Source organism: Pongo abelii, chromosome 5 (assembly GCF_028885655.2).
Source record: "Pongo abelii isolate AG06213 chromosome 5, NHGRI_mPonAbe1-v2.0_pri, whole genome shotgun sequence".
Taxonomy (NCBI): Eukaryota; Metazoa; Chordata; class Mammalia; order Primates; family Hominidae; genus Pongo; species Pongo abelii.
The window spans coordinates 136500204-136525336 of NC_071990.2; the positions used below are offsets into that span (position 1 = coordinate 136500204).

Genomic DNA, 25133 nt, shown 5'->3' on the forward strand with positions numbered 1-25133 from the left:
GTTTACTGTATGTCTAGGATCCCCAGAATACACCCAATATATACCAACTGGGTGGATAATATGCTCACATAAAAACACACTGACATGTAAAGATATATATCTATGGATTATGCAAGTATATGGCATTTTTATTTTCCATATTTTTACGTTTTCCAAAATTTTCTAAGCAATCTATTACTTTTATTATCAGAAAAACCGCAAATCTACATATTAAACAAAATGGAAATCCAGAATGATTCAACCTAAAAAACTTAGGTAAACTTTAGAACAGAGTGAAAATGTGTCTATCATTTTTCCCTGGATAAATTTTATTATCATTACTTTGTATCCCATTTATTATTAAATATCTTCTCAATGCCTTTTAAAAAGTCCTCAGGCTCAAAGATCAAAATAAAAAACAAAATAAAAACGATTTTCTAAGTTTTTCTGGATTACAGTAATAAGATGTTAATTGAAAATAAATATAGTATCACCACTTGTAAAGAAAGTTACCACTTTGGATAAAGTTACTTTGAATTTATAAAAACAGGAATAATAAAACATTTTGGAACTTACAGGAAATCCTTTAGTGATAGGAATTTCAATATTAAAGATGAGGATTCGGGCTCTGAAACGAGTGCAAGCTTTAATGGGTACTTTGGGACCACAAAATATGCAGCCAACACTGTAAGAACAACAAAAAAAGAGGAAAGGTAATTGGGGTACAAATTTACATCAAATAGAAAGGCCTCAAAAACATTTACAAGGACAGTAAAACAATTAAGTAAATTAGGGACTTTTTCTAAATATTCTCTTCTGAGCTAAAGCATGACTTTAAACCATTATTAACCTTATGTCATTTTTATACATTAGAGCTTTCACTCAAAGCACATGCCAAGTATGTGTGCTGACATGTATTAATTCAAATTTTAAGTTTGCTTACATTTACACAGGTGTCTATTTTTGGTCAAATGAAATTCAAAATTGAACTAGCAGGTTGCAAAATATATGTGTTTAGAGGTGAGGTCCTATATGAAGACAACGGTTGCTTAAACTCATTTTCTCACTCACTTGATTTTGATGATATCCATCCCAACCAAAGTAAGACTAACGTGATCGCCTGCTGCCGCCCAATCGACAGGTTCATCATGCAGAGTGATTCCTGGAAATGAGTAAGAACCAAAGCATACAGTGAAACACCTCGATATCAAACCATAACAACCAACAGAGTTTGGCTGATTTGTGCTTCATCAGTCACTACTCATCATTTTCAATATGAATGGATTGAGAGTAAGAAGTGTAACTGTGAGCGTTGAGGAAAACACACTTCCTCTAGAACTGACTCTTCTAGAATACCACCCTAAACATAAAGTGACTTGTATTTGCCCAAAAAAGGCTGACTTCTGCTTATTTAATCAAGATTTTTAAACTAATTGACACAATTGGTATATTCATTAAACAGGCCCCATTCAAATATTTCTATTATATTAATGGATACAAACAAAATAAAACACAGTTCAAATTATTCATAATGACATAAAAGATGGGCTGGAGAAGATGTCTAGCAGCATTTTCTTCTCGAGTTTTGCTTTTAATTAGACAACCACCTAAACAAGTAATCCTTGTTTTCCAAGTAACCCATGGGACATGTACACTCAGTCAGAATTTCAAACGGTCCTCTCAGCAGGCCCCTTAACTACTCCTGGCTCAGAAGAACTTCTTTCCAGAGAGAGATCTGCATACTAATGACTAGTTATATGAAAAGAAAAATATTAAGGAAACAGTGATAAGAAAATTTAATTTAAAAATGATCCTAGGTGTTGCTATATATCTGGAGAGATACATCTATTTACCTAGACATAGTCCCGAAGGTAGTCGGAGAGAGCTGTTCCCAAGGGCAATACTCAGCTACCTTATTCAAAGGCTTTTAAAATATATCCCATATTCTCTCATTTTATGGAATACATTTATGGATTAAGTTCCTTTCCATAGAAATGTAGGCCTTTTGACAAAGAGAATGTGTAAGCCAACCACTGTGGATAGTTCTTGATTGACACGTTGACATGTTCTTAGTAAATTATAATCCACCCATATCTTTCTGAAAATACTCATTTCCTAGGCAGCAGGGAGAGTTTCTGACTTTTAGGGAGCTCAAGGATTTAACTTTAAGAGCTCTGAGACAATCTAGAGTTTTATGCAAAATATCATGTATGTGCACATCTGCATTAATCTGAGAAAAGAAGGCATAACTGTTTTCTTCAGGTATCAGAGATTCTTCCTTCCAAACATGTTAGCAATTATCGTATTAAGGAATGTTTGTTAAATATCAACTTACTAGATTTAGTTTTAAAATGTAAATTTAGAATGACCATATCTGAATTTTGCTATGAAATATGGAATTAAAAACAGAAGCTACGTATTTACATACAATAGAGATTGCCTTTGGCTTAAACATTTGTAGATATTTCATACTACAAGTTCAATTAACAGTATAAAATTTTCCAAAGGTAATTATATTATCTGGTTCTTCTTCCCCTCAATCATGTTACACTGTTCCACACATGACATTTATCAAAAAATTTTTCTCATTGGACAAACATTATAAAAAGAGGCTCTTTTTTAATACTCTATGAGCTTGATATGTTAATAAAGTAAAAAAAAGTAATTTAGAATTTCTATTTGTTGGTAGTAGATTCAGTCAAGTCTTTCTTTTGGGACAGTACTGGTTAGAGAGCCACAGTAGTACCTAAAAATGTTTAGACAGAACAGTGCATTCAAGAATCAAGTAAACCAAGCAAAAGCAGTAAGGTTAGAATGGAGGAAGGAGAACCTCTCTGTTGAGTTAAAAGACCGGCTCTCAAGAAGTAGGGTGGTTCTTCCCTGGGGCTTCTGATAAGACTTCTCTCTTAACAAACACTGATTAAAGATAATACTTTAGAGTTTCTCTGTGTGGAAAGTACAGAGAAGAGGAGGGTAAAGAATGTGAGACTTTCAGAGATGACTAAGGATTTTAGAGGTTACAAGGGAGCCAATCTCAAGGTCTGTGATAACTTTAGGATCATAGTTTTAATTTATGGCTCTTAATCATAAAAAAATTCTTGTTCTCAAAAAAGATCATTAACATACCAAAAAAATCGTGTTTCAAAAGTATTATAGCTCTTGTCACTTTAAAAAACAAAAGCAGAGACCTGTACTTGCACACAATGAACAAATCTATAGAAAATGACAATATTTTTAAAGTGCATATTACTTTTTAACAAAACAGAAATTTCATGATCTCTAGTGGGCACAAATAAAAAGGTCAAATGGAAATATCTGATTTTCACTCCCTTATTCATCTTTAAATATAGGTTAAACCATGTAACTTCAATAGATATTAATTTCTTAAACTTTTCAAGAAATCTTTTAAAGAGAGCATATTAAATCAAGAAAAATATACATTCAAACTGATAAACTAGTCAGGTACAACTCTAGATATAAACTATAAATTAAGAGTAACAGAGAGAAAAATACTAAAATCTAAAAAATTTTTGCATTTCCAATAGGAAAATGTAAAAATTCAGCTTAAAATGGTTACAAATAATATTATTTTATAGTATAAAACAGATCTTCAGAAGTCAGAGGCTTAGTTGGAAGCCAGAATAAAAGAGGTATAGAATTAGAAAGTTTTAGTCAAAATTTGGAAAATAATATACATGTACATGTAACATATAACATATATACATATACATAAATATATATGTGTGTATGTATTAGAAGACAGAAACAATTATCAGTCATGAAAAAAATATTGGATCTATATGCAGAAACAGTCACTGGCAATTTAAACTAGTTCAATTTCTCTTTTCAATATTGGGTTTTTCTCCATTTGAATCTTACTTATATCTTCCTATAAAATATACCTACATTTTTGGCATAAACATGATCAAAGCTGTTAATTTATAGTTATTCTGAAACATACATTTCAAAGTAACAGACTGGAGAAGGCTGCTTTGCCACTGACTAGTTAGGGTCAGGCTGGGACTAGATTTAATTTCTGCTACAGAATATTATTCCAAATACATCTGTGAGGTATCTATACATATCTGATTAAATCCTAACCAGGCTTCTCAAATCTGTGTCAAAAATAGAATGCTACTACAGTTAGAATGTTATATGTACATATATATACAGACACAGTCACAACAGAAAAAAATCGTTTAATGTTTTCACATTTTAATCTTCAACAGTCAGTATCATTTTGACAGTCAGTTACAATTTCAGTAAGAGGTTACTTACTTTGGAGTGTAACTAAACCACTTTTTAAAAATCTGCTGTCTCAACTTAAGGCTTGTTTAGCAAAAGCATCTTGCAGATAAATACCTTTCACCGTACAAGTTTCATTAGGAGGCATTGCCAGTAGTCGGTCACCAGTTTGGATATAACCAGCTTCTATTTTACCAGTTATGCAAAATCCAGATCCTTGATCTGCAAAACATACCAAAATCTTATAGTTCATACAGCAACGTTATCTGATGATTAATACTGTTAACTATACTTAGTTCTCAAGTAGTCATATAAAACTAGTAGTTCAATGGACACTAAATAATAATTTCAGAATTAACATCTCTACTAAATATGGCATACCACACTTTACTTTTTTTTTGCGCAAATAAAAATACTCATATTACCAAAAAAAGGTTCATTCCTTTCTCAAATATTCATTGAGAAATAATAAATACGTGAGTACCAGATATTATACTAAACTCTGGGGATAAAAAAAAAATAAAAATGTAAGTCCCTGCCCATAAAGATATTATACTAGTGAAGAGAAAGATGGAAACAATTACATTGTCCTGAGACAAATAATATTTAAAATATACAATAGAAACAGAAAGGTGCACCAAGGAATCCATGATGGTGAGAATAGACATCTGGGCACTCTGAAGAAGGAATAAGTGTTTATTAGGTAGCTTGTATGCATGGGTAGGGAGAAAAAGGAAGACACTGCTGCCCCAGGAAACTGTGTGGGCAAAGGCATAACCAAATGCGGGATGGGCTAAGAGTCATGTGTCACTTGTGGGGGCCATGGGGAGGGGACCATATAGAATAATGAAGAAAAGGCAAGACAGGAGGCAACAGAGATAGGCAAGGGAGAAATAATAAAGGGGGTCTCATAAATCATGCTTAGGGTTTAAATTTCATCCTGCAGTTAAGTAATAGGAAGCCAGTAAATATTGTGACCGGAGAAGTAAGGTGATGGTATTTCTGTCTTAGAGTAGAGGCTGATACAAATGCACAAACTTACTACAGAAAGGGAATAAACTCAAGAATTCGGGAATAAGGAATAACAAGTTTGGAATGGTAAGGAAAGTGAAGACTAATGACAGAAACGGGAAAATCTGAGATGATGATGCATTAACTGTGAGATATGAAACTAAGGACAAGATCCGTTTTAGGCTTGGTAAATCTGAAGTGTCTATGAGACACACACATGCAGAAGCTGCATTCCAGGGGGGACCAATCACACCACGTTCCATGAGAATGGTACCCCTAAAAGAACACTCTCCCAGGAGAGATGTCCAGTAGTGCTTAGACAAGTGTGTGGAGAATGAGTGAAAAGGTTTGGGTTGGAGATACAGATTTGGGAAGCATCAAGATGCAGAAGGTAGAGACACTCATGGATGTCAGTTCAAAAGGAACTTGAAGACTAAGAAGAGGACTGAGGCAGCAGACCACTGTTTAAAAGACAGAGAATGAGGAGCCCATAGAGAAGATATAGAGAGGTCAGAGAAATAGACAGGTTAACAGGCGAAAGCAGGTCACAGAAACCAAGGGAGGAGTTTCAAGGTGGATGTGGCTACCAGCATCAGAACCAATGCCAAATTCAAGTAAGATAGAACTGAAAGCGTATATTGACTTTGGCAACCAAGAGGTCATTTCATGACCTCAGGAGGAACACACTCAGGAGAGCAGCGTAGGCGGAAGCCAGGAAGCAGCCTGGAAGGGGAACAGGAGGTGAGAAAGTACAGTCAGCAAACACTGTTAATCAAAGAAAAGTAACCACCTCTTGTATTCTTGATAAACAATGGGCATCTTGGAAACTATTAGCATATTTCCTCTATTACTAGAACACTGGGAGCTAATAATGATAATGATAAATTTTGATTTCATTGCATGATTTTTTCAAAGCACCTTCATTCATTTGTTTTTTTAATTCATGTATTAAATGTATTATGTGCCAGGCACTGGGCTAGGGCCGCAGATACAGATAAAGAAGAGATAGTACTTGCCTTCAAGGAGTTCATAATCTAAGTGGGATAAACAGACAGCATAGAAAAAATTATAATGCTGCATGAAAGCACAATGACAGAGGGTACAGAGAACACAGAGGGACGCATCAGGGCACGTGTGCAGGTAAGCACACCAGTTATCAATTTACTGCTGCTCAGTTCCAGATTCACTCTGCATTGCTGGCTCTGTGACAATGGAGATTTAGAGGACAAATGACATCCTTACAGTTTTTATTATTGTAATAATAAATCTTATATCCTTTTATTTATTGAGTTTTTTAATTGTATTTCCATTTTACAGTCTTCTATATAGGATCTTGCCCATATTAAGTTAGATAGATTCTTAGGTATTTAATATATCATCTCTTCCAGCAAGTTCTGAACCTCTTCTACACTGGTCCTTCCTCAGCCCTACCTATAAAGTTTCTGTATATCTTTTAGTTGCATTTTTATCATAGTTAATAATTCTTTATATTACATTTCCCATTTCACCTATGTATGGTATCTAACTCCTAACTGGACCCAGACTGCTACAGATGGGGAGGAAATGGACAAGTAAAGAGAAAGAACAATACAACAGGGAAGCACGGGTAGACATGTGGCAATAACACATCCTGTGTGGTTAAGAAACAATAAACCAGTTTGGTTGAAGGATTTGAAAACTAAAGGAATCTAATGGGAGAAAAAAAAACTATAAAGTTAGAAAGACAAAAGGCAAGGTTTTCTTATGCTTGAAAGATGAGAAATGGTGAGTAAACTGAAGGTTTTCCTGGACAGGGAAGCTAAGGAAGCTAAGCTAAGTTTCCTGGACTAAAACTGTGCATTTTAAGATTAATCTGACAGTGATCCTTACTTGGGCATGGAGAGGAGAGACTCTGAAGGCAATATACTGTCATAACTTAGTCCAGGAAAGGAGGTTAGGAGGGAATGGGGAAAAGGGGGCTATAATGAAGAAGCACTGCAAAGGTAGCACTTACCTTTGAAAACATCAGACACACATAATCTAAAAGGCTTGTCAATAGATCGCTGGGGAGGCTTAAAGGAATCTGGAAAAAGAATTGCAAAAGGCAAGGTTTAATTTAAAATTAAATTTTTGACTCACTTAAATAAACTCATTATAATCCCACTTCTCCTAGAAAATAACTACTTTTTATAATTACTAATAGCAAATTAACTGTCACTAATATACACATTGAGCATCCCAAATCCAAAATTCTGAAATCTGAAATGCTCCAAAATCTGAAACTTTTTGAGCACTAATATAATGCTCAAAGGAAATGCTCATTGGAGCATTTTGTATTTCAGATTTTTGAATTTGGGCTGCTCAACTAATAAGTATAATGTAAATATTCCAAAATAAAAAAAAAAAAATTTTAGACCCCAAACACTTTGGGTCCCAAGCATTTCGGATAAAGGACATTCAACCAAGTAATAGTTTGCAGTTTATAAAACGAATGTTAATCTCATTTAATTTTAACAACAGTCTATAAGATATGTAAACCAGGCACTAGCCTCATTAACTGAGGAAAACTGAGCACTAGACAGGTTAAGTATCGCACATGATGACAGAACAGGTAACTTAGTTCCTCCGACTACAAATCCTATGCTTTTTCATACATGTGACTATCTCCCATAAAGAACTCTAAATAATAATTAATACCAATTTTATAATGCATTAAAGCTAGAATGGCAGTATACTTACCAATTTGTTCTAATAAACATAGTCCTTTATACCATTTTGTGAGTTCACTTGACCGAGATCTTGTGATTAGATTTTCACCACTGAGACCACTTGTAGGAATAAAAGCTACATCACTCTCCTATTAAAAAGATTGACTTATGAAACTTAATACAACATTTTTTAAAACATTAAAAGATTCACCATTACCATAACTGCACCAAGTTTGCAAAAGCAACAATGTACTTTTTAAAACATAATAGAAATCACAGAACTACGGCCCCAAAGTTATCTGATCCAATAATTTTCAACTTTTTTGATTGTGGGAAACTTGCAAATTTATTCCAAAACATTCAAGCATTTGGTAACAAAGGCATATTACAGATGCTTGCTGGACAAATTCTTCCCTATCAGTTTCCACACTCCTCTATGACCTCCTTAAACCTATACCATCTAATTTAATAGGTAGGGTAAAAAAGTATTTTGCTTACATAAAAACCAACCCAAATATTAAACATATGCAATTTTCTAAGTTGAAATAATCCAAAGAATATATTATATACATGATACTCTAGAGAAAATAAAGCAAAGAGAATTAAACAAATTTAATAAGAATATCAAAGTATTAGTTTTTCCTCTCATACCAGTAAGATGACTTAAGGAAAGTAATAACAAATAAATCTAAAATGATCTTACCTTAAAACCTGCTTGCTTAAGAAAGTGCCCAAGTTTTCCAGTAATCTCTTGAAATCTTTCTTGTTGCCAATTAACCTGATAAAGATCCAATTTATTTTTAAAACTATGCTTCAGAACATGATACATAAAATTTAAATTTCTGCAATGAAATATAATCAAGACTATATAAAATATAAATATAAAATCTATTAAAATCAAAACACAGAATATCAGACCTTGCTAATAATATGATCTAAAAGTAACTGTTCCTAAAACAGAAAGCCTAGAAATAGTCTCCAGTACATTTAGAATTTTTTATATATGCTAAAAGTGATTTCAAATTTGGGGGGAAAAAGTGAGTATTTTACTCACTTTTGCTTGGACCAACTGTTAGAATAAAATAAAATTATCAGCACTCCCCTCAAGCCAAATAGACTAAAAAAGTATACATAATATGAACTCTGGATAATGACATGCCACTGCAGTATTTAGGGGTCTGCAACTTACATGGAAATGCACGCCAAAGGAATGGATTAATGGATGGATAAAGAAGTAGATAGAGAAACCAACAAGTGAGGAAGTAAGAGGTAGAATCTTAATAAGTGAGTATAATATGGATGTTTACTGTAAAATTTTTTCAGCTTTTCTTTATATTGAAATTTTTCATGGTCAAATGCTGGGAAAAAATTAAAAGTACATGTAATAATGATACCATAAAGGAACTAATAGCAAATGTAGGTGAATCAGATCCCAGGGTAAGAAAATACCTAAGCAGGCTGGGTGCAGTGACCCACACCTGTAATCCTAGCACTCTGAGAGGCTGAGGCAGGAGGATAGCTTGAGGCCAGGAGTTCCAGTCCAGCCTGGGCAACACAGTGAGACACTATCGATCCAAAAAATTAAAAATTAGCAGGGCATGGCGGCACACACCTGTAGTCCCAGCTACTAGGGAGACTGGCATGGGAGGACTGCTTGAGCCCAGGAATTGAGGCTGCAGTAAGCTATGATGGCACCACAGCACTCTAGCCTGGGCAACAGAGTGAGACCCTCATCTCAAAAAAAAAAGAAAGAAAATACCTAGGCATAAAGACAGAAGTCAAAAGGAACTATTTATAAATTTGAGTATATGTCCAAAACATACGATAAACAAAAAGTAAAGTAACAAATTGGAAAGAGATCTAAGAGAGGATAGAGGGGTAATATCTTTAACAAATAAAGTATGTTTACAAACCAATAAGAAAAAAATAGTTACATAAATGAGGAAATTATATAAATAATTCCCAAAAGAAAAAACAAATTGTTAATATACAAAACACATTTAAATATGAACATTCACAGAAGAGTAAATTTTTTTAAAAAGAGGAATCATGTTTTATACATAAATTGGGAAAACAATTTTGTAATAACAGCAGTATTGATAAGAGTTTAGGAAAGTAAATACACCATATGTGACAGAAGTAAATAACTAGAATTTTGCTCAAAGGCATTTTAATCATGTTCAGCAAGTCTTAAAACGTATATTCCCTTACGCCCAGAAATTTCCATGGAATGAACCATTTTCTAAATACATATGTAGGAAATGTTCAAAAGTAAATGTTTAATGAATTACATCTTTAAAATAGACTAGAATACAGCCATAAAAACAATACCCTCTTTATCGAAGGATTATCAATTACTTGGAAACGTGCATAAGACAGGAAAATTATTTTTTAAAAAGCAGATGATAAAACAGATAACCCAATTTTGTAAATAAAAAGATTCTTATCTATAAAAATAAATTGGACGAATACACAAAATGAAATGTTATAAGTTTCTGGGTGGGAAGGATAATTGGAAATATAGGTTTATTTCTGATTTTTATACTTTCATTCCACTATAAAAAACATGTATTATTTTATAATTTAAAACAATTTTTAGGTGTTAAAAATTAATTTTAAAAATAAGACATTTTCTTACTCAAAAATTACTAACACCTCATTTATTTAAGATGAGAACAGAATTTATTTTTAAAAACATGGCAACTGACTAATAAAATGTACACTAGTCACATCTAAGTCATCTATATGAGCAGAATAACATCTTAAACAAATCTCTACAAAGCCCTTAAATACCTGATCCATTTTATTAACTGCAACTGCAAGCTGCGTCACTCCCAGAGAACGGACCAAGAGTCCATGCTCTCGTGTTTGTCCTCCAGTCTCAAATCCAGCTTCAAACTCTCCCCTGCTGGCATCTACAACTAAAACAGCTACATCCGCCTAAAGAAGAAAAATAATCGAAGCCAGAAATAATGTTTCAGCATTTTCATTCAAAGGACAGATTATTCAATTAATTATGTTAGTCAAATTTTTAAAGGAAGACACTAACTATCCCCACCAAAGCAAATCAAACAAAAGACTCCCAAAGATGGATTTAAATTTTAAAATAAAAGTCACCAAAAATAATGACACAAAGAACAAGAAAAAAGTCCACACTTGATTATGTAACAGTTAAAATATATAAGCAAAGGAGGAAAAATATAAGCAAAATTAAAACATAAATAAACAGCAACCAGGCACAGTGGCTCACGCCTATAATCCCAGCACTTTGGGAGGTCAAGGCAAGCAGATCACCTGAGGTCAGGAGTTCGAGACCAGCCTGGCCAATATGGTGAAACCCCATCTCTGCAAAAAATACAAAAACTAGCCGGGTGTGGTAGTGCACACCTTCCTCCCAGCTACTTGGGAGGCTAAGGTATGAGGATCACTAGAACCTGAGAGGCAGAGGTTGCAGTGAGTCGAGATCGCCCCATTACACTCCAGCCTTGGTGACAGAACAACTCTGTGTCAAAAAAACAAAAAACAGTAGACAGGGAGGGACAAACATTTGTAACATATAAGTAAAAGTTATAATCTCTATAGAATCTTTACCAAAAAAAAAAAAAAAACCCAAAACAAAGCAAGACGACATAGCTTTAAAGGACACAAGCAAGCTATTTGGTAAAGAAATATAAATGGTCAACAAACATGAAAAAAATTCAAATTCAGTAGAAACTAAAATTTTTTAAAAGTAAAATAAAAACACATTGACATATTCCCCCCCTCCCATTTTTACAAATCACATTGTTAAAGATTTAAAAGACAAAATTATTTGCTGTAGGCAAGGATGCGGTGAGAAGCGCATCCTCAAATATTGCTCATGAGACTGTAGGTGCACCACCTTCCAGGGGGTATTTTCACAAAAAGTATCAAGAACTTAAAAATTATACATATTTTACTTCCCATCAATTCCACCTCTAGGAATTTACCCCAGAGAAATAAGTATAGATCTACAAACATATTCATCAGAGTATTGTTTATAATGAAGAAAAACAGCAAATATGTGAATTGTCAAAAAGCAGCACATTCATCCTCTACAGCTATTGAAAAAAAGCCTTGTATAACAAAGTTTTCTAACCTGTGTGGACCATCTTGTGAATCAGATAGAAAGACATTCCTTTCAGACTCAAATTACACACCCCACAAAAGAAGAAAGCTAACCTCAGCTTAGCTCAGTTTTTGTTAGCCTTATTGAAACTAACTTGACAGGTTCCCACTATTCTTTTGTGTTGATGCCACTTGCATCATGTGGATGCAGCCTTTTAAAATGTGCAATAGACAGTTTGTACAACCATAGAAGTTCCTCCTTTTCATACTTATCAATTATTTCTGTCAATGCACTATAGGGACATTTTTTAAAGAACACTTTTATTTTCTCTTTTACAGCTTTTGCTTTGTATGCATACCTGTTTGTCATAGAAATCCACTTTTCTGAAATCCAGGAAACAAAGACTAGACCTGGCATTCCCCTCTTTAGCTATCTCGGACTGTTACATGATAATCACTTTCTCTCTAGGGTCCTCTTATATTCCATCCACATCATTAAGTTCTCCTGCTTTCTGGTCAGAACAGAGTACACAACAGCTTGTTTCTTTGTTGCTTCCCCAGTAACCCTTTATTTCTGTGCTCTGCAGTTTTTAAGGAATTTCAGATATAATATATAATCCTCACCATAATGGAAAATAAATGGTCATAAAATATGTCAAGAATGTCTCAGATACCTTCTTACAACAGAACATTACAATTTAAATTGAAGTACTATCCATATACTTTGTCTGGTGGGATAATTTACACTATTCCTGTTTCCTTTTACTCGTACCTAAATACTCCTGCTTTGTCTCTACTCTTAAGTGCCATCTTCACTTCCAATCCTTCATATTTTATAAAACTGAACATTAATTTCCTCAATGAGATCCAGCTCTTTTGATCAAGGATCTTTAGATAAGAATAAGCGTACAAACTGAAGCAATCAATTTGAAAATTGGCTCTTTCATGCATACTTGTAGTCAATAATTGTTCTCCACACCTCAGGCAAGTTGTCTAACCTCTCTGTGTTACCAACTTACTTACTTCACAGAAACACTAGGGAGTAAATATAGTTTATATAAAACATCCAGACCTGAACTTCCAAGTCCTAGGCTCAGTAATTGAAAATCTTTTTCTCATTAGGTTTTCATAACAACTGTAAAATTATATTTACGTTCTTAGGTTAAAATGTGAAATTCATTGAATTGGTATTAAGATACCTAAGGCCACAAATGTTGTACCTAATCTTCCTATTACTATATCCAAAAAATTACTAGGCAATTTCTCTATTAATATTATTTCTAGACAATAGCTCTTGTCTTTGGGAGTCCAAATGCTTACTACACGTTCTCAAGGAAGCCTCTGATGATCAAGCAGAATAAAGTGATCTCTCTCTACAATGTATATCTTCTCTACTCTTGGAGTGCAACTGTTAGCCTTTCATCTTCACATCTTGTCTTCCACGCTGTGATTTCCCTGAGGTGAGGCAGCATGTCTTGTATGCTTCTGTGTCCCCAAAGTCCACTGCAATATTTTGCACACTCGGCAAGTTACTTAACATCTTTGAGTCTCTTTATTTCTTTGTTACATAATGGAATTCAATTAGATGATCTCTAAAATCCTTTCTCACCATAATTCCATAAAGAGTTTGAAATAAATGATTTTTGTTTGAGGCAGGGTCTTACTCCCTTTCCTCACGGCTCACTGCAGCCTCAACTTCCTGAGTTCAGGTGATTCTCCCACTTCAGTTTCCTGAGTAAGTGAGGCTACAGGCACCTGCCACCACACTCAGCTAATTTTTTGTATTGTTAGTAGAGACAGGCTTTTGCCTGTTGCCCAGGCTGGTCTTGAACTCCTGGGTTGAAGCGATCTGCCCACCTCAGCCTCCTAAAGTGCTGGGATTACAGGCGTGAGCCTCCACACCTGGGCCTGGAATAAACAATCTTTATAATAACTGTGGACTCTAAGGTTCTAGAATTCAGAAGTATTTTTTACTACAACTGCTTCTTCTGGTGTTTGTCTCGCCCACTAAACTATCAGTGCTTTGTAGGCACTGCATTCCCACACTGCTACCCCAGTGCTTGCTACACAGCCAGTATTCAATAAGTAATCATGAAAAAAAAAGAGAAAGACTCACAGACATACACACACACATACATATACACATATAAGGAGAAATCAAAACTATATTGTATTATTTGGTAAATGCAATGAGAAGTACAGTTTCCCTAAGTATCAGTGAGGGATTGGTTCCAGACCTCCCAACACCCGTGGATACCAAAATCTATGAATGCTTAAGTCCCTTACACAAAACAGGGTAGCCTTTGCATATAGCCTACACACTTCCTCTCACACACTTTAAATTATCTCTAGATTATGTGTAATACCTAATACAATGCCTACACATCACTTCATTTGCATGGATTCAACACAGTACCCAGTGTGTGGCAAATTCAAATTTTGCTTTTTGGAACTTTGTGGAATTTTTCACCCCCCAAATATTTCCAATCCACAGTTGACTGAATCCATAAATGCAAAATCCATGCACATGGTGGGATGATTGTATACTAATTTAAAATGGTGATAATATACACTTCCTAGAGTTGTTATAAAGATTATACTAAACTAAATGCATATAACACCTAATACAGTATCTGGTCCACATTAGATACTCAATTAATAGCGATAATTACTTTATTTCAATCTTTTATCACATTCAGTCCATGAATCTTGAATTAATATTCTAAAATTACATGTCAACTTTCTAAAATAGTATCAAAAAATTCTTGTTTATCTTCAAATATATTATAATGTATTCATACAATATCCTTTTTGGTTGACAAATGTTCATATTAAAATTCTCTTTTTGGCTGGGCACAGTGGCTTACGCCTGTAATCCCAACGCTTTGGGAGGCTGAGGTGGGGATTGTTTGAGCCCAGGATTTCAAGACCAGCATGGGCAATACAGTGAGATCCCATCTTTACAAAAAATTAAAAAATTAGCCAGGCATGGTGGCACATGGCTGCAGTCCCAGCTACTCAGGAGGCTGGGGTGAGAGGATCCCTTGAGCCTGGGAGGTTGTGGATGCAGTGACTGGTGACTGTGCCACCGCACTCCAGCCTGGGCTACAGAGTGAGATTCTGTCTCAAAAAATTAATCTTTTAATGAGTAGATCCCAGAAAATGGTTAATTGCTTGAAGTCATGTTTTTGCCATGTAACAGAGTCAAGTTATTTTAACTCTTCATGTTTTCCAGTAATCATCCATTATGAGAGAAATCAATGTCCTATATGTGCAGTGCTATTTTCATTGCTTTAATCATTTAAAGTTACGGTGATGCACAGCATAATGCCGTTTTGGTCAACCATGGACCACATACACGATGGTGGTCCCATAAGATTATAACGGAGCTGAAAAACTCCCATTGCCTGGTGATGTCGTAGTCACCACAATGTCATAGCACCATGCGTTACTCATGTATCTGTGATGATACTGGTATAAACAAATCTACTGCGCTGCCAATTGTATAAAAGAATATAGCACATGCAATTATGTATAGTACTTTATAATGATAACTATGATAGTGGTTTATGTACTTACTATTTTTCACTTCTGATGATCCTGATCCTGTGTAGGCCTAGGCTAATGTGCGTATTTATGTCTTTGTTTTTCACCAAAAAAAGTTTAAAAAGTAAAAAATATATATTAAAAAAAGCTTATGGAATAAGACTATACAGAAAGAAAATATTTTTGTACAGCTGTACAACATGTTTGTGCTTTAAGCTAAGTGTTATTATAAGAGAGTCAGAAAGTTAAAAAAAATTTAAATGTTTATAAAGTAAAAAAAGCTACAGTAAGCTAAGCTTAATTTACTATTAAAGAAAAACATATTTTTAAATAAATTTAGTGTCACCTGAGTGTACAGTGTTTGTAAAGTATACAGTTGTGTTCTAGGCCTTCACATTCACTCACCATTCACTCACCGAATCATCCAGAGCAACTTCCAGTCCTGCGAGCTTCATTCATGGTAAGTGCCCTATACAGGTGTACCATTTTTTATCTTTTATGCCCTATTTTTACTGTACGTTTTCTATAATATGCTTAGATCAGTTTAGGTACACAAATATTTACCACTGTGCTACAACTGCTTACAGTATTCAATACAATAATATGTTACACATGTTTGTTGCCTTGGAACTATAGGTTCCATGTAGCCTACGTGTATAAAAGATGTTACCATCCAGATTTGTGTAAGTAAACTCTAATATGTTCACAAATGATGAAACTGCCTAACAACGCACTTCTCAGAATATTTCCTTATCATTAAGGGATGTATGAATGCAAATTATACTTGATTTTTTGCAGTATTCTTATTAAGAATCATGTAATTTACAAATTGCAATGCTTTTTTAATATTATAAAGAAAGTAAATAAACCACTGGGCGAAAATACTCAAGCTTCATTATTTCTGCATAAACAAGCTCTTTAAAAAGATATAGGACTTGAATATATTGAAAGACATAAGGCAGATTTTGAAATACTCAGGCCAACTTATCAATAAAGGAAATACGAAGCTATACTCATCAAGTCCTTCACCATTACTTTTACGATAAAGAAACTCATAGCTTTTATACATTTTGTTCCTTTGTAAGAAATTTTAAAAGGTTTTACAAAGTACAGGTAAAAAGATCATGAAAAATACAATATTGCTCTTTTTGTTCAAGCTTTATAAAGGTTAAAATTTTTAATTTTAAAATATTTTAAAAGTCAGAATCCTAGAATTGTAACCTCAGCATCAGGAAATTTTATGTAAAGTACAATCAGTACACTATAGTGAAGAAAACAGCAGTTACCTGGGCTGCTCCTGTAATCATATTTGGAATGAAGTCCTTATGGCCTGGAGCATCCATTAATGTAATAACTTTGGTTGTGGTTTCAAACTTTGTCATACCAACATCCATGGTTACTCCCCTTAAACAAAACATAACATGGTTAGAATGTACGATGTAAATAGTGCTACAGAGTAAATTAATAATAGTCTACATGACCATCTACATTCTTAGGTAAAAATGGAAATTGTTCTTATAGACCATTATTTTTGAATAATTAAATTATCAATCAGGGCTGGAATTTCTGCTATAATAGAAGTGCATCCATATGGTTTTAACACAAAAGGGAGGACAAAGTAAGAGCTCAATAAAAATGATAGTTATGCCCTATTATCTTATTTGTTTTGTAAGAAATAGTGTAAATTGTGAAGAAAGAAAGATACATGGGGACAACTCTAAATGGGGGGGAAAATACTGCATATGAGAAAAGATAAATGTAAAATTACCACGACCGAGAGGTAATTTTCTTCATGTTCTATGCTTATGCTTCACTAATTATAGAAATGAGCTTATAAAACTTAATTTGCAAGGCTGGTTAGTATGCTACATATTTAGAAAACATAAGATATCAAAGCAGATGCCTAATTTTTAAAAAACAGAGACAGATGAACAGCAGATTGTTTTGTATCCTATTTAATTCTTTTGGAGACCAACATAGTGCCTTTTTTCAGCCACAAAAATGTAGATTCAGATTAGTGAAATGCTTGCAACTAGAAGCTTTTCAAATTACAGACTTTTTCGGATTTGGAATATTTGCATATACAAAATGAGATATCTTGAGGATGGGACCCACGTCTAAACACAAAATTCCTTTGTTTCATATACACATTATACACATAGCCTGAAGGGAATCTTATGCAACATTTTCAGTCGTTTTGTGTGACCTGTCACATGAGATCAGATGTAGAATGTTTCACCTGTGATGTCATGTCAGCACTCAAAGTTTCAGATTTTGGAGCATTTCAAATTTCATATTTTCAGATTAGGGATGCTTAACCTGTATAAGAAGGCCCAAGGAAGGTCTACAAGGGCACTCAGTCATTCTAGGCCTCAGGAATTTAGACAGGGAAATCATGTGGCAATAAACTAGGTTTGCCCCAGAATCACTCAAAGTAAGAAATAATAATACTCGCTTTTACTACCAAAAGAGTACAACAATTAGAATAATGAACTATAGGTTTGCCCTAGCAATAAAGTAACTGTAGGTCTCCTTAATCAAGCCATTTTAGTTTAATCTGAAAGCATGGGCCATCCTAGTTTGCTAAAGTGACGCTTAATTCTCTTTAATAATTCCCAAATACTCTAGGGACCACAGACACCTTCAGAATAATGGTGAACTAAGACTTATTCTGAGATCCTCCCTAGACTGACCTGGGTATACTCTGCTGACCCAGCTCTGATTTCAATTTGTAATCCTAAGGATATGAAATGTCACTCAATTTACTAATTTCTGTTCTTCAGTATCTGAGAAGACCAGGGGATTTACAAATATTTAACATGGCGGGATAAGCAACATATTACATTTTGTAAATGCTATTAAGGAACATATGGTGGTAAGCTAAAACTCCCATCATGTACCTGGAAGCACCTGCTATCTATGGAATGAAGAAATATTCTAAAACTTATATCATGCTGAGCAATAAAAAACCAGCAGCAGCAAAAATATGAAAGCCAATCAATAGATGTATTATCAAAAAAGCTAAAATGACTGACCATTATAGGAATCAAATAGATTATTAGTTCACTTGCCAGCTCAACTAAGATACTAGGTAAATTCAAGTAAACATTCTAACTTAAATTATACTGTTCTCAATGTCTTTACCTGCTTACTAGATAATGCAAAGAAAACTAAAAAGCCACATACTTTAATAATGTGCTTGTTAAACTGAGAGGTGAAAATTATTTAGGCTTCTAATATTGCATCATATACAATTACATTGTTTTCCAAAATTGGCAACTGTCTAGCTAATTTTTCTTACTAGGACAGAAAACAGGTCTGTGATACTATAAAGAACTAAAGACACCCACAAAGAGAGAAACCATTATGATACAAATTCTGGTTTATCAGAAGAGCTAAGGAATACTGTGACCTGCTTTACAGAGTGTTACCTTATATGTTTATAATGGAGACTATCCAAGACTGCAAGAAAATACACATTAAAAAGGCATGCAAATCCAGATATATTCTCCAATAATCAGACTGAAGACATCAGGGAACACAGTTTAATCTCCTTGTTAATTTAGGACTTCCACAGGACTTTATAAGTTTGTAAAGAGTCATTATTTTGACACAGATGATATATCTGCCATTTCACTAATTATTAAGGTGTCCTTTGGCTCTCCCACCCTAACAACCCTAACATGATCTATACTGACACTCTAAAAAGACTTCAAAAGAAATACTATTCTTTGACCAGAGTATGAGTAGCTGCATATTCCTACTAGAATCTCCCCAAAATTAGCACTCAACACAGTAGCAGAGACAGAGGAGTAACTGACTGCATTATAGCTACAGAATTACTTGTTTGCTGACTGTCTCATAAAAACATAATATGTAAAGTATAAAAATGAATTGTTTGGTAATTTGAATTTGCTGGTTATTTAGATTCTACACAGAAGAGGTTTTACTACAGTTACCTTTCCTTTGTAAGCTGACATGAAATTAAAAGTCTTACTCATAATTTTAATTCAAAATCAAGGCAATTTGACAAATACTTAGGGAAGTGACAACTGAAACTTATCCCATAGAATAATCAGCTTATGATTTTTACTGTTTTTTTTCTGCATGGCTTTTATTTTGTTTTTTTAAACATTGTTTTAATCTATTTCCATAAAAGTCAGAAGAGTAAAAACAGTATGCAAATTACAACAAAAAAGTCAAAATATTTCTCTGATATTTAAGAGCTATTTTCTAAAAATAATGTCTAAAGTATTTCATGTTTTACAAATTCAACACATATTACACATTTATTTTAGAAGACTGTATGATTTCAAACTGAAAATTTTGAAATATAGTGACTACCTTTCCCTTTCTTCGCCAGTTTCATCCAAGACCCATGCATATGCAAACGAAGCTTTGCCAGCCTTTTTAGACTCCTGTTCATACTTATGCATAGTTCTTTTGTTTATATTACCCAGAAGATAAAGCATATGGCCCATCAGAGTACTTTTCCCAGCATCAACATGACCTAAAGAAAATTGATTCAGGATTAATACCAGGTACATTTTCAGATGTTCACACTGAGGCATTGCATAAATGTGTAATTCAATATTTCATGTCAGTGGTTTACAGTAATACCAGTATTTATCAAATGACAGTTAAAACATCTAATAGAAAAAAAAGAGCATGTCTCTTTACAGCGGGGGGGGGGATTTTCTCAGATTTTTGGAAATTAAAATTGTCAACAAAACACGCCAATTTCAAAATGTCCACAAAATGAAAAATCCCACAATCAAGTGTAATGACCTCTTTGGTAACTTGGCATTATCTCTCCCCAGGTGACTAGAAAACATTATGAGGCTGTGCCTCCTCTCTCTCTGTCCATTCCACCCATGGAGAAACTCAGAGTTTCCATGCTGCCACCAGACATGGGCAGGCTAAGGCATGGCTGGCTGACGATCCAGAGGGACAAAGAGCATTACCAATGACCACTAAGTTGAGTAGCTGCTTCCCTCCTTGCCGCTTCTCCAGTTCCGCCTTCACATCTATTTGCTGCCTCAGCTTGCCAGACTTTTTCACCGGTGCTGGGGTTGAACTCTGCTCTTCTGATGCTTGAATCGTGTGGGGTGGATTAGCAGATTTAGAAGCAGTCTCAAGAACATCGGAAGAAGCAATGGCATCTTCAATGGGCGGTCCTTTTTGAGGTGTGTGGAAACTATGACCGTTTTCTTCAGACGATACTCTACAGAAGGCAGATAGGAAAAAAGTATTTTAAACCAACTCTATTGATGTCCTACAATGTCAGAAGGGCAGAGAAGCTGTTTCTTCATAATCCTTTATGCTCCAGACCAAAAATAATCTCTGCTAAGTAGCTAAAGTCTGTTAAGGTGGAAATGATAAGTAGCTAGACTCAAACCACACAAATACAACCGTGGAAGATCCCATGCAAAAAACAGTGTACCAAAAATGAAGATAAGAAGAAAATATGTTGAAAAATAACTGAAATTCAAAATCAAGCCCACAGCCTTGGCCATATAATCCATCCTATCAAAATCAATGGTATAAAGGAGATATTTTGTAAAAATGACACCAAATATATTACTGGAGATGAATTAGTACTAAAATATAGTTTTACTTCAACTCATCCTTCCAACATGATAGACTTATGATCTTTTTTACTCAAACACTACCCTGAGGGGAGATATCTCTAAATGACTACAGTTCATAAACATTTTTGACAGTGGAGCTTTAATTCATTAATTCAACAAACACTTGATTTATTAAAAACTACAACATATACTAGGGACTGATGTCAAAAAGAAAATGACATAGAAATTAAGAAGTTAACTACCACTCTCAAAAGATTACAATCTAGTGAAGAACTCACATATATAAAGGAGAAACAAGACTGCCCAGCTTAACCTATTCTTTCCTTGACAAAAGTAAACACTGATCTTAGTTCTTCATGAGCTCGTTGACACTCCACATAGAAATTAGTACCAGTGCAACTCTGTGAATAGCTATAAGGAATGTGACCTAATAATCAGACTATGTATGATATGCGTCACTTTCCTTTAACAACTATGGATAAACAGAATTAGGACAAAGAGCAGGTTAAATTGGAAGTTATTAAGAATGAAACCAATTATATCCAACTCTATGTGGAGCTGGCAGAGAAACTACATATAGAAAGCAGTTTATAATAATCATTTAAGATTGTAGCATGATGGATATGTGTAAGCACATCTATTTTCTTCTTGCCTATTATAACAAAAAATACATTGGTTTTTCCCTGTCAGGGCATTTTTACATGCCCAACATTAGCCCTTCACAATATGCCTCAGGAAAAGAGTCACAATAGTTATATTTGCAACTTTATTAAAAGCCACATATCCATTCTCATTTTATTTTGCTTTTTCAAATCTCCACTAACCAATTTAGGTGTTCATTTTTGAGCACTGCTTAGACAGATGTACTTCATCTTAAACTAGTAGGTAAAAACAGTAATACGCAGAAAATGTTCCCATACTTTTAAAGGATTCTAACAAGCTAAATTAAGTGAAATCAGACTATACTTTGCAAATATTTGTTTGAATGACCACAGCTAGTTCTAAAACCAAAACTTGACAATTCTGTACTTAGAAGAATTTTAAAAGCCCCACAAATTATAATACAAGTGATCTACTATGACTAGACATAGGCTCTGGTTTGGATCAGTCCTGGGAGAAATCACAATCTCGGGCCCCAGACCTTTTTGTTTTTAGCTGCAAAACATTTTCTTCAGAGGCAAGCTTACATTAAATTCAATAAGGAAAACAGATCAAAGCAGACAGCTATGGTGGACAGCATGGGCAGGGGCTTGAAGCTCAGCTCCCCCACCAAATCCAGGCAGCCCTCAGAGGGGTTGCCAGAATAGGAAGGGCTTCACAAAACAGGGCTGACTTGATCATTTCATTTGTAATTCAATAACATGAAAGGTTTGTTTTCCTCTGGCTTTCAGGATAGCATTTCCATTTTAGTAAATCTTCTTTTTTTTTTTTTTTTTTTTTTTGAGATGGAGTCTCACTCTATCACCCAGGCTGGAGTGCAATGGTGCGATCTCAGCTCACCGCAGCCTCTGCCTCCCAGGTTCCAGCGATTCTCCTGCCTCAGCCTACCAAGTAGCTGGGATTACAGGCGCTGCCCACCACACCCGGCTAATTTTTGTATTTTTAGTAGAGACAGGGTTTCACCATGTTGGCCAGGCTGGTATCGAACTCCTGACCCCAAGTAATCCACCTGCCGCGGCCTCCCAAAGTGCTGGGATTACAGGCGTGAGCCACTGTACCCGGCCCTTTTTAAGTAAATCTTAGGTAAACTGTAAATTAATTCACTAAAATTCTACAGTGTTAGTGGGAAATGACCAAAGTAATTAGAAAAGTATTCCAGGTAAGTCTGCCCTTAGTAAAAAAAACTTCTGCATATTATGAAATAAAAGTCAATGTTTTAAGATTGGAAAAATATCTAAGATAAGGTCTAAAAATGACCATTTGGATTTCAGGCCTATAATTAATTACTGACTGATATGAATGAAAGAATAAGTTGGTTGAATTTTTTTCAGGTGCTTTCTGGTATCATTTTGTAAGCTTTTTTCCTTTCTTCCTTTCTTTCTTTCTTTTTTTTTTGAGATGGTCTCGCTCTCGCTGTGTTGCCCAGGCTGGAGCGCAGTGGTACAATATCGGCTCACTGCAGTCTTGGCCTCCCAGGTTCAAATGATCCCACCTCAGCCTCTTAAGTAGCTGGGACCACAGGCATGCACCACCATACCCAGCTAATTTTTTTTTTTTTTTTTTTTTTTTGGTAGAGATGGGGTAATCTCAATATATTGCCCGAGCTGGTCTTGAACTCTTAGGATCAAGTGATGCTCCCACCTCAGCTTCCTAAAGTGCTGGAATTACAGTCACGAGCCACAACACCCACCCTGTACACTTATCTAATATTATAAAATGACTAGTCTTTTTTTTTCTCTAAACTACCTTTCTAAAAGTAAACTATACATGAATCTAGTGGTTTAATCTTTCTTCTTGAGTTAAATACTTAGAAGCGAATAACTGAGATTTAAGAGGTTAAAAGAATATTTCTTCTATATGCAATGTTCCATTTCTACTTACATGCACTTACTTGCATCTACTATTTTTAATATTATTAAAGAAAAAGAAAGTTTGCTGTTTCAGTTCCTTCCAAGCAATGCATTATGCATTATCCTTTTTTTTTTTTTCTCTTCCAAATAGAGACAGGATCTCACTCTGTCGACCAGGCTGGAATGCAATGGCAGGATCATAGCTCCCTCGAACTCCTGGGCTCAAGCAACCCTCCTGCCTCAGCCTTCCAATGTGTTGGTATCACAACCATGGGCCACTGCACCCAGCCATATCCTTTTTAAAATAAGACACCACTGAGAATCACACTACGTAGAAACCTATGATGCTGAAATCTTGACTCAAAAGTGTTTCCCTGTGTTTCTATATGCTTTCTTAAGACTAACCCAGAATAGCCTAAGTGCTATCCCTATCATAAATCTCAAAAAAATCCTGTAATAGTGCAACTTGGTTGGCCTTGAGCACTATTAAGCATTTCTGAGTATTTCGATCTACAACTGCAGACCTTTCACATTCTAATGACTTCTCCCATAGAGCCACATCAAAATGTTGCCTCATGCGTGTATTTTTTATCTTTATGTTATTTGCAAGTTTATTTTTAAAATAATACGTATTTCTCCAAGGATTCTGAGAAATAAATATTTAATAACTATTCTGTAAAAGGAATACAGTGATGAACATTAACAGTCCCTGGCCTCACAAAGAATATAGTCATAAAATTCTGAAAGGCCTGCATTGTACTTACAGAGTTTTCAAAAATTATGCACATTATTTATTGATACATTTATTACCCATTATCTTTATAATTATTCATTTAGATACCTATGCATTTACTTCTAATATAATACATTAATTTGGGTTCATTTGCATGTTAAGACTTCTGAAAAATCTTTTGCACTAAGATTATAAAATCCTTAGAACAATAAATTGTGTATTCTATTTATTTCCTCTCTCTCTCTCCATGCAAAAATCCCATAACAGAATTAAATGGCACTCAAGAATAAGGACAAAAAGGGCAATTATAATTCTGACAACTCAATCCCAATTCAGAAGGAAAAAAGGCATACATGAAGCTTTTTGAGACTGAATCAGAATTCTAAATTATTTTAATAGGCTAAAGTTACTCATGATAAAAATTAACTTTTTCATTCATCCAATCATTCAATTAATGTATACTGAATGCCCACTATGTCCTAGATAAGGAGTCCTTTCCTTCATTGACTTTGAAATCTAGTGAATAAAGTCTTGTTTCTATAAAGTCCAAAAATTGAACCAGGTGATAAACATTCTTCCCAACCAAAATTCATGATACCTCACTAGTTTAGACAAAAGAATATTGTAAGGAAAAAAAAAAATAAGGTTCCTGGGTTTATATTTTTTAAAAAATATAACTTGGGAAAAGAGAAAAAAAGAAAAAAAGTATATATATAAAAATTTATTGTTTATAGTAAAAACCTAT

At 34.4% G+C, this 25133-nt stretch overlaps 1 protein-coding gene across 7 annotated transcripts in view; it reads right to left on the reverse strand.

Annotated features, from left to right (window-relative positions):
* HBS1L (HBS1 like translational GTPase) overlaps positions 1 to 25133 on the reverse strand; it is a 92823-nt gene that overhangs the window by 13442 nt on the left and 54248 nt on the right. For all 7 annotated transcript variants that reach the window (XR_008525800.2, XM_054556892.2, XM_024247926.3 and 4 more), the window contains 10 exon segments: positions 20519 to 20778; positions 19899 to 20064; positions 16841 to 16958; positions 10716 to 10862; positions 8626 to 8700; positions 7954 to 8071; positions 7229 to 7297; positions 4342 to 4446; positions 1051 to 1141; positions 556 to 664 (listed from right to left, as the gene is read on the reverse strand). Coding sequence is in view for 6 of the 7 variants with exons in the window: in XM_054556892.2 (XP_054412867.2) it covers positions 556 to 664; positions 1051 to 1141; positions 4342 to 4446; positions 7229 to 7297; positions 7954 to 8071; positions 8626 to 8700; positions 10716 to 10862; positions 16841 to 16958; positions 19899 to 20064; positions 20519 to 20778 (1258 nt within the window). In the remaining variant the exon portion in view is untranslated.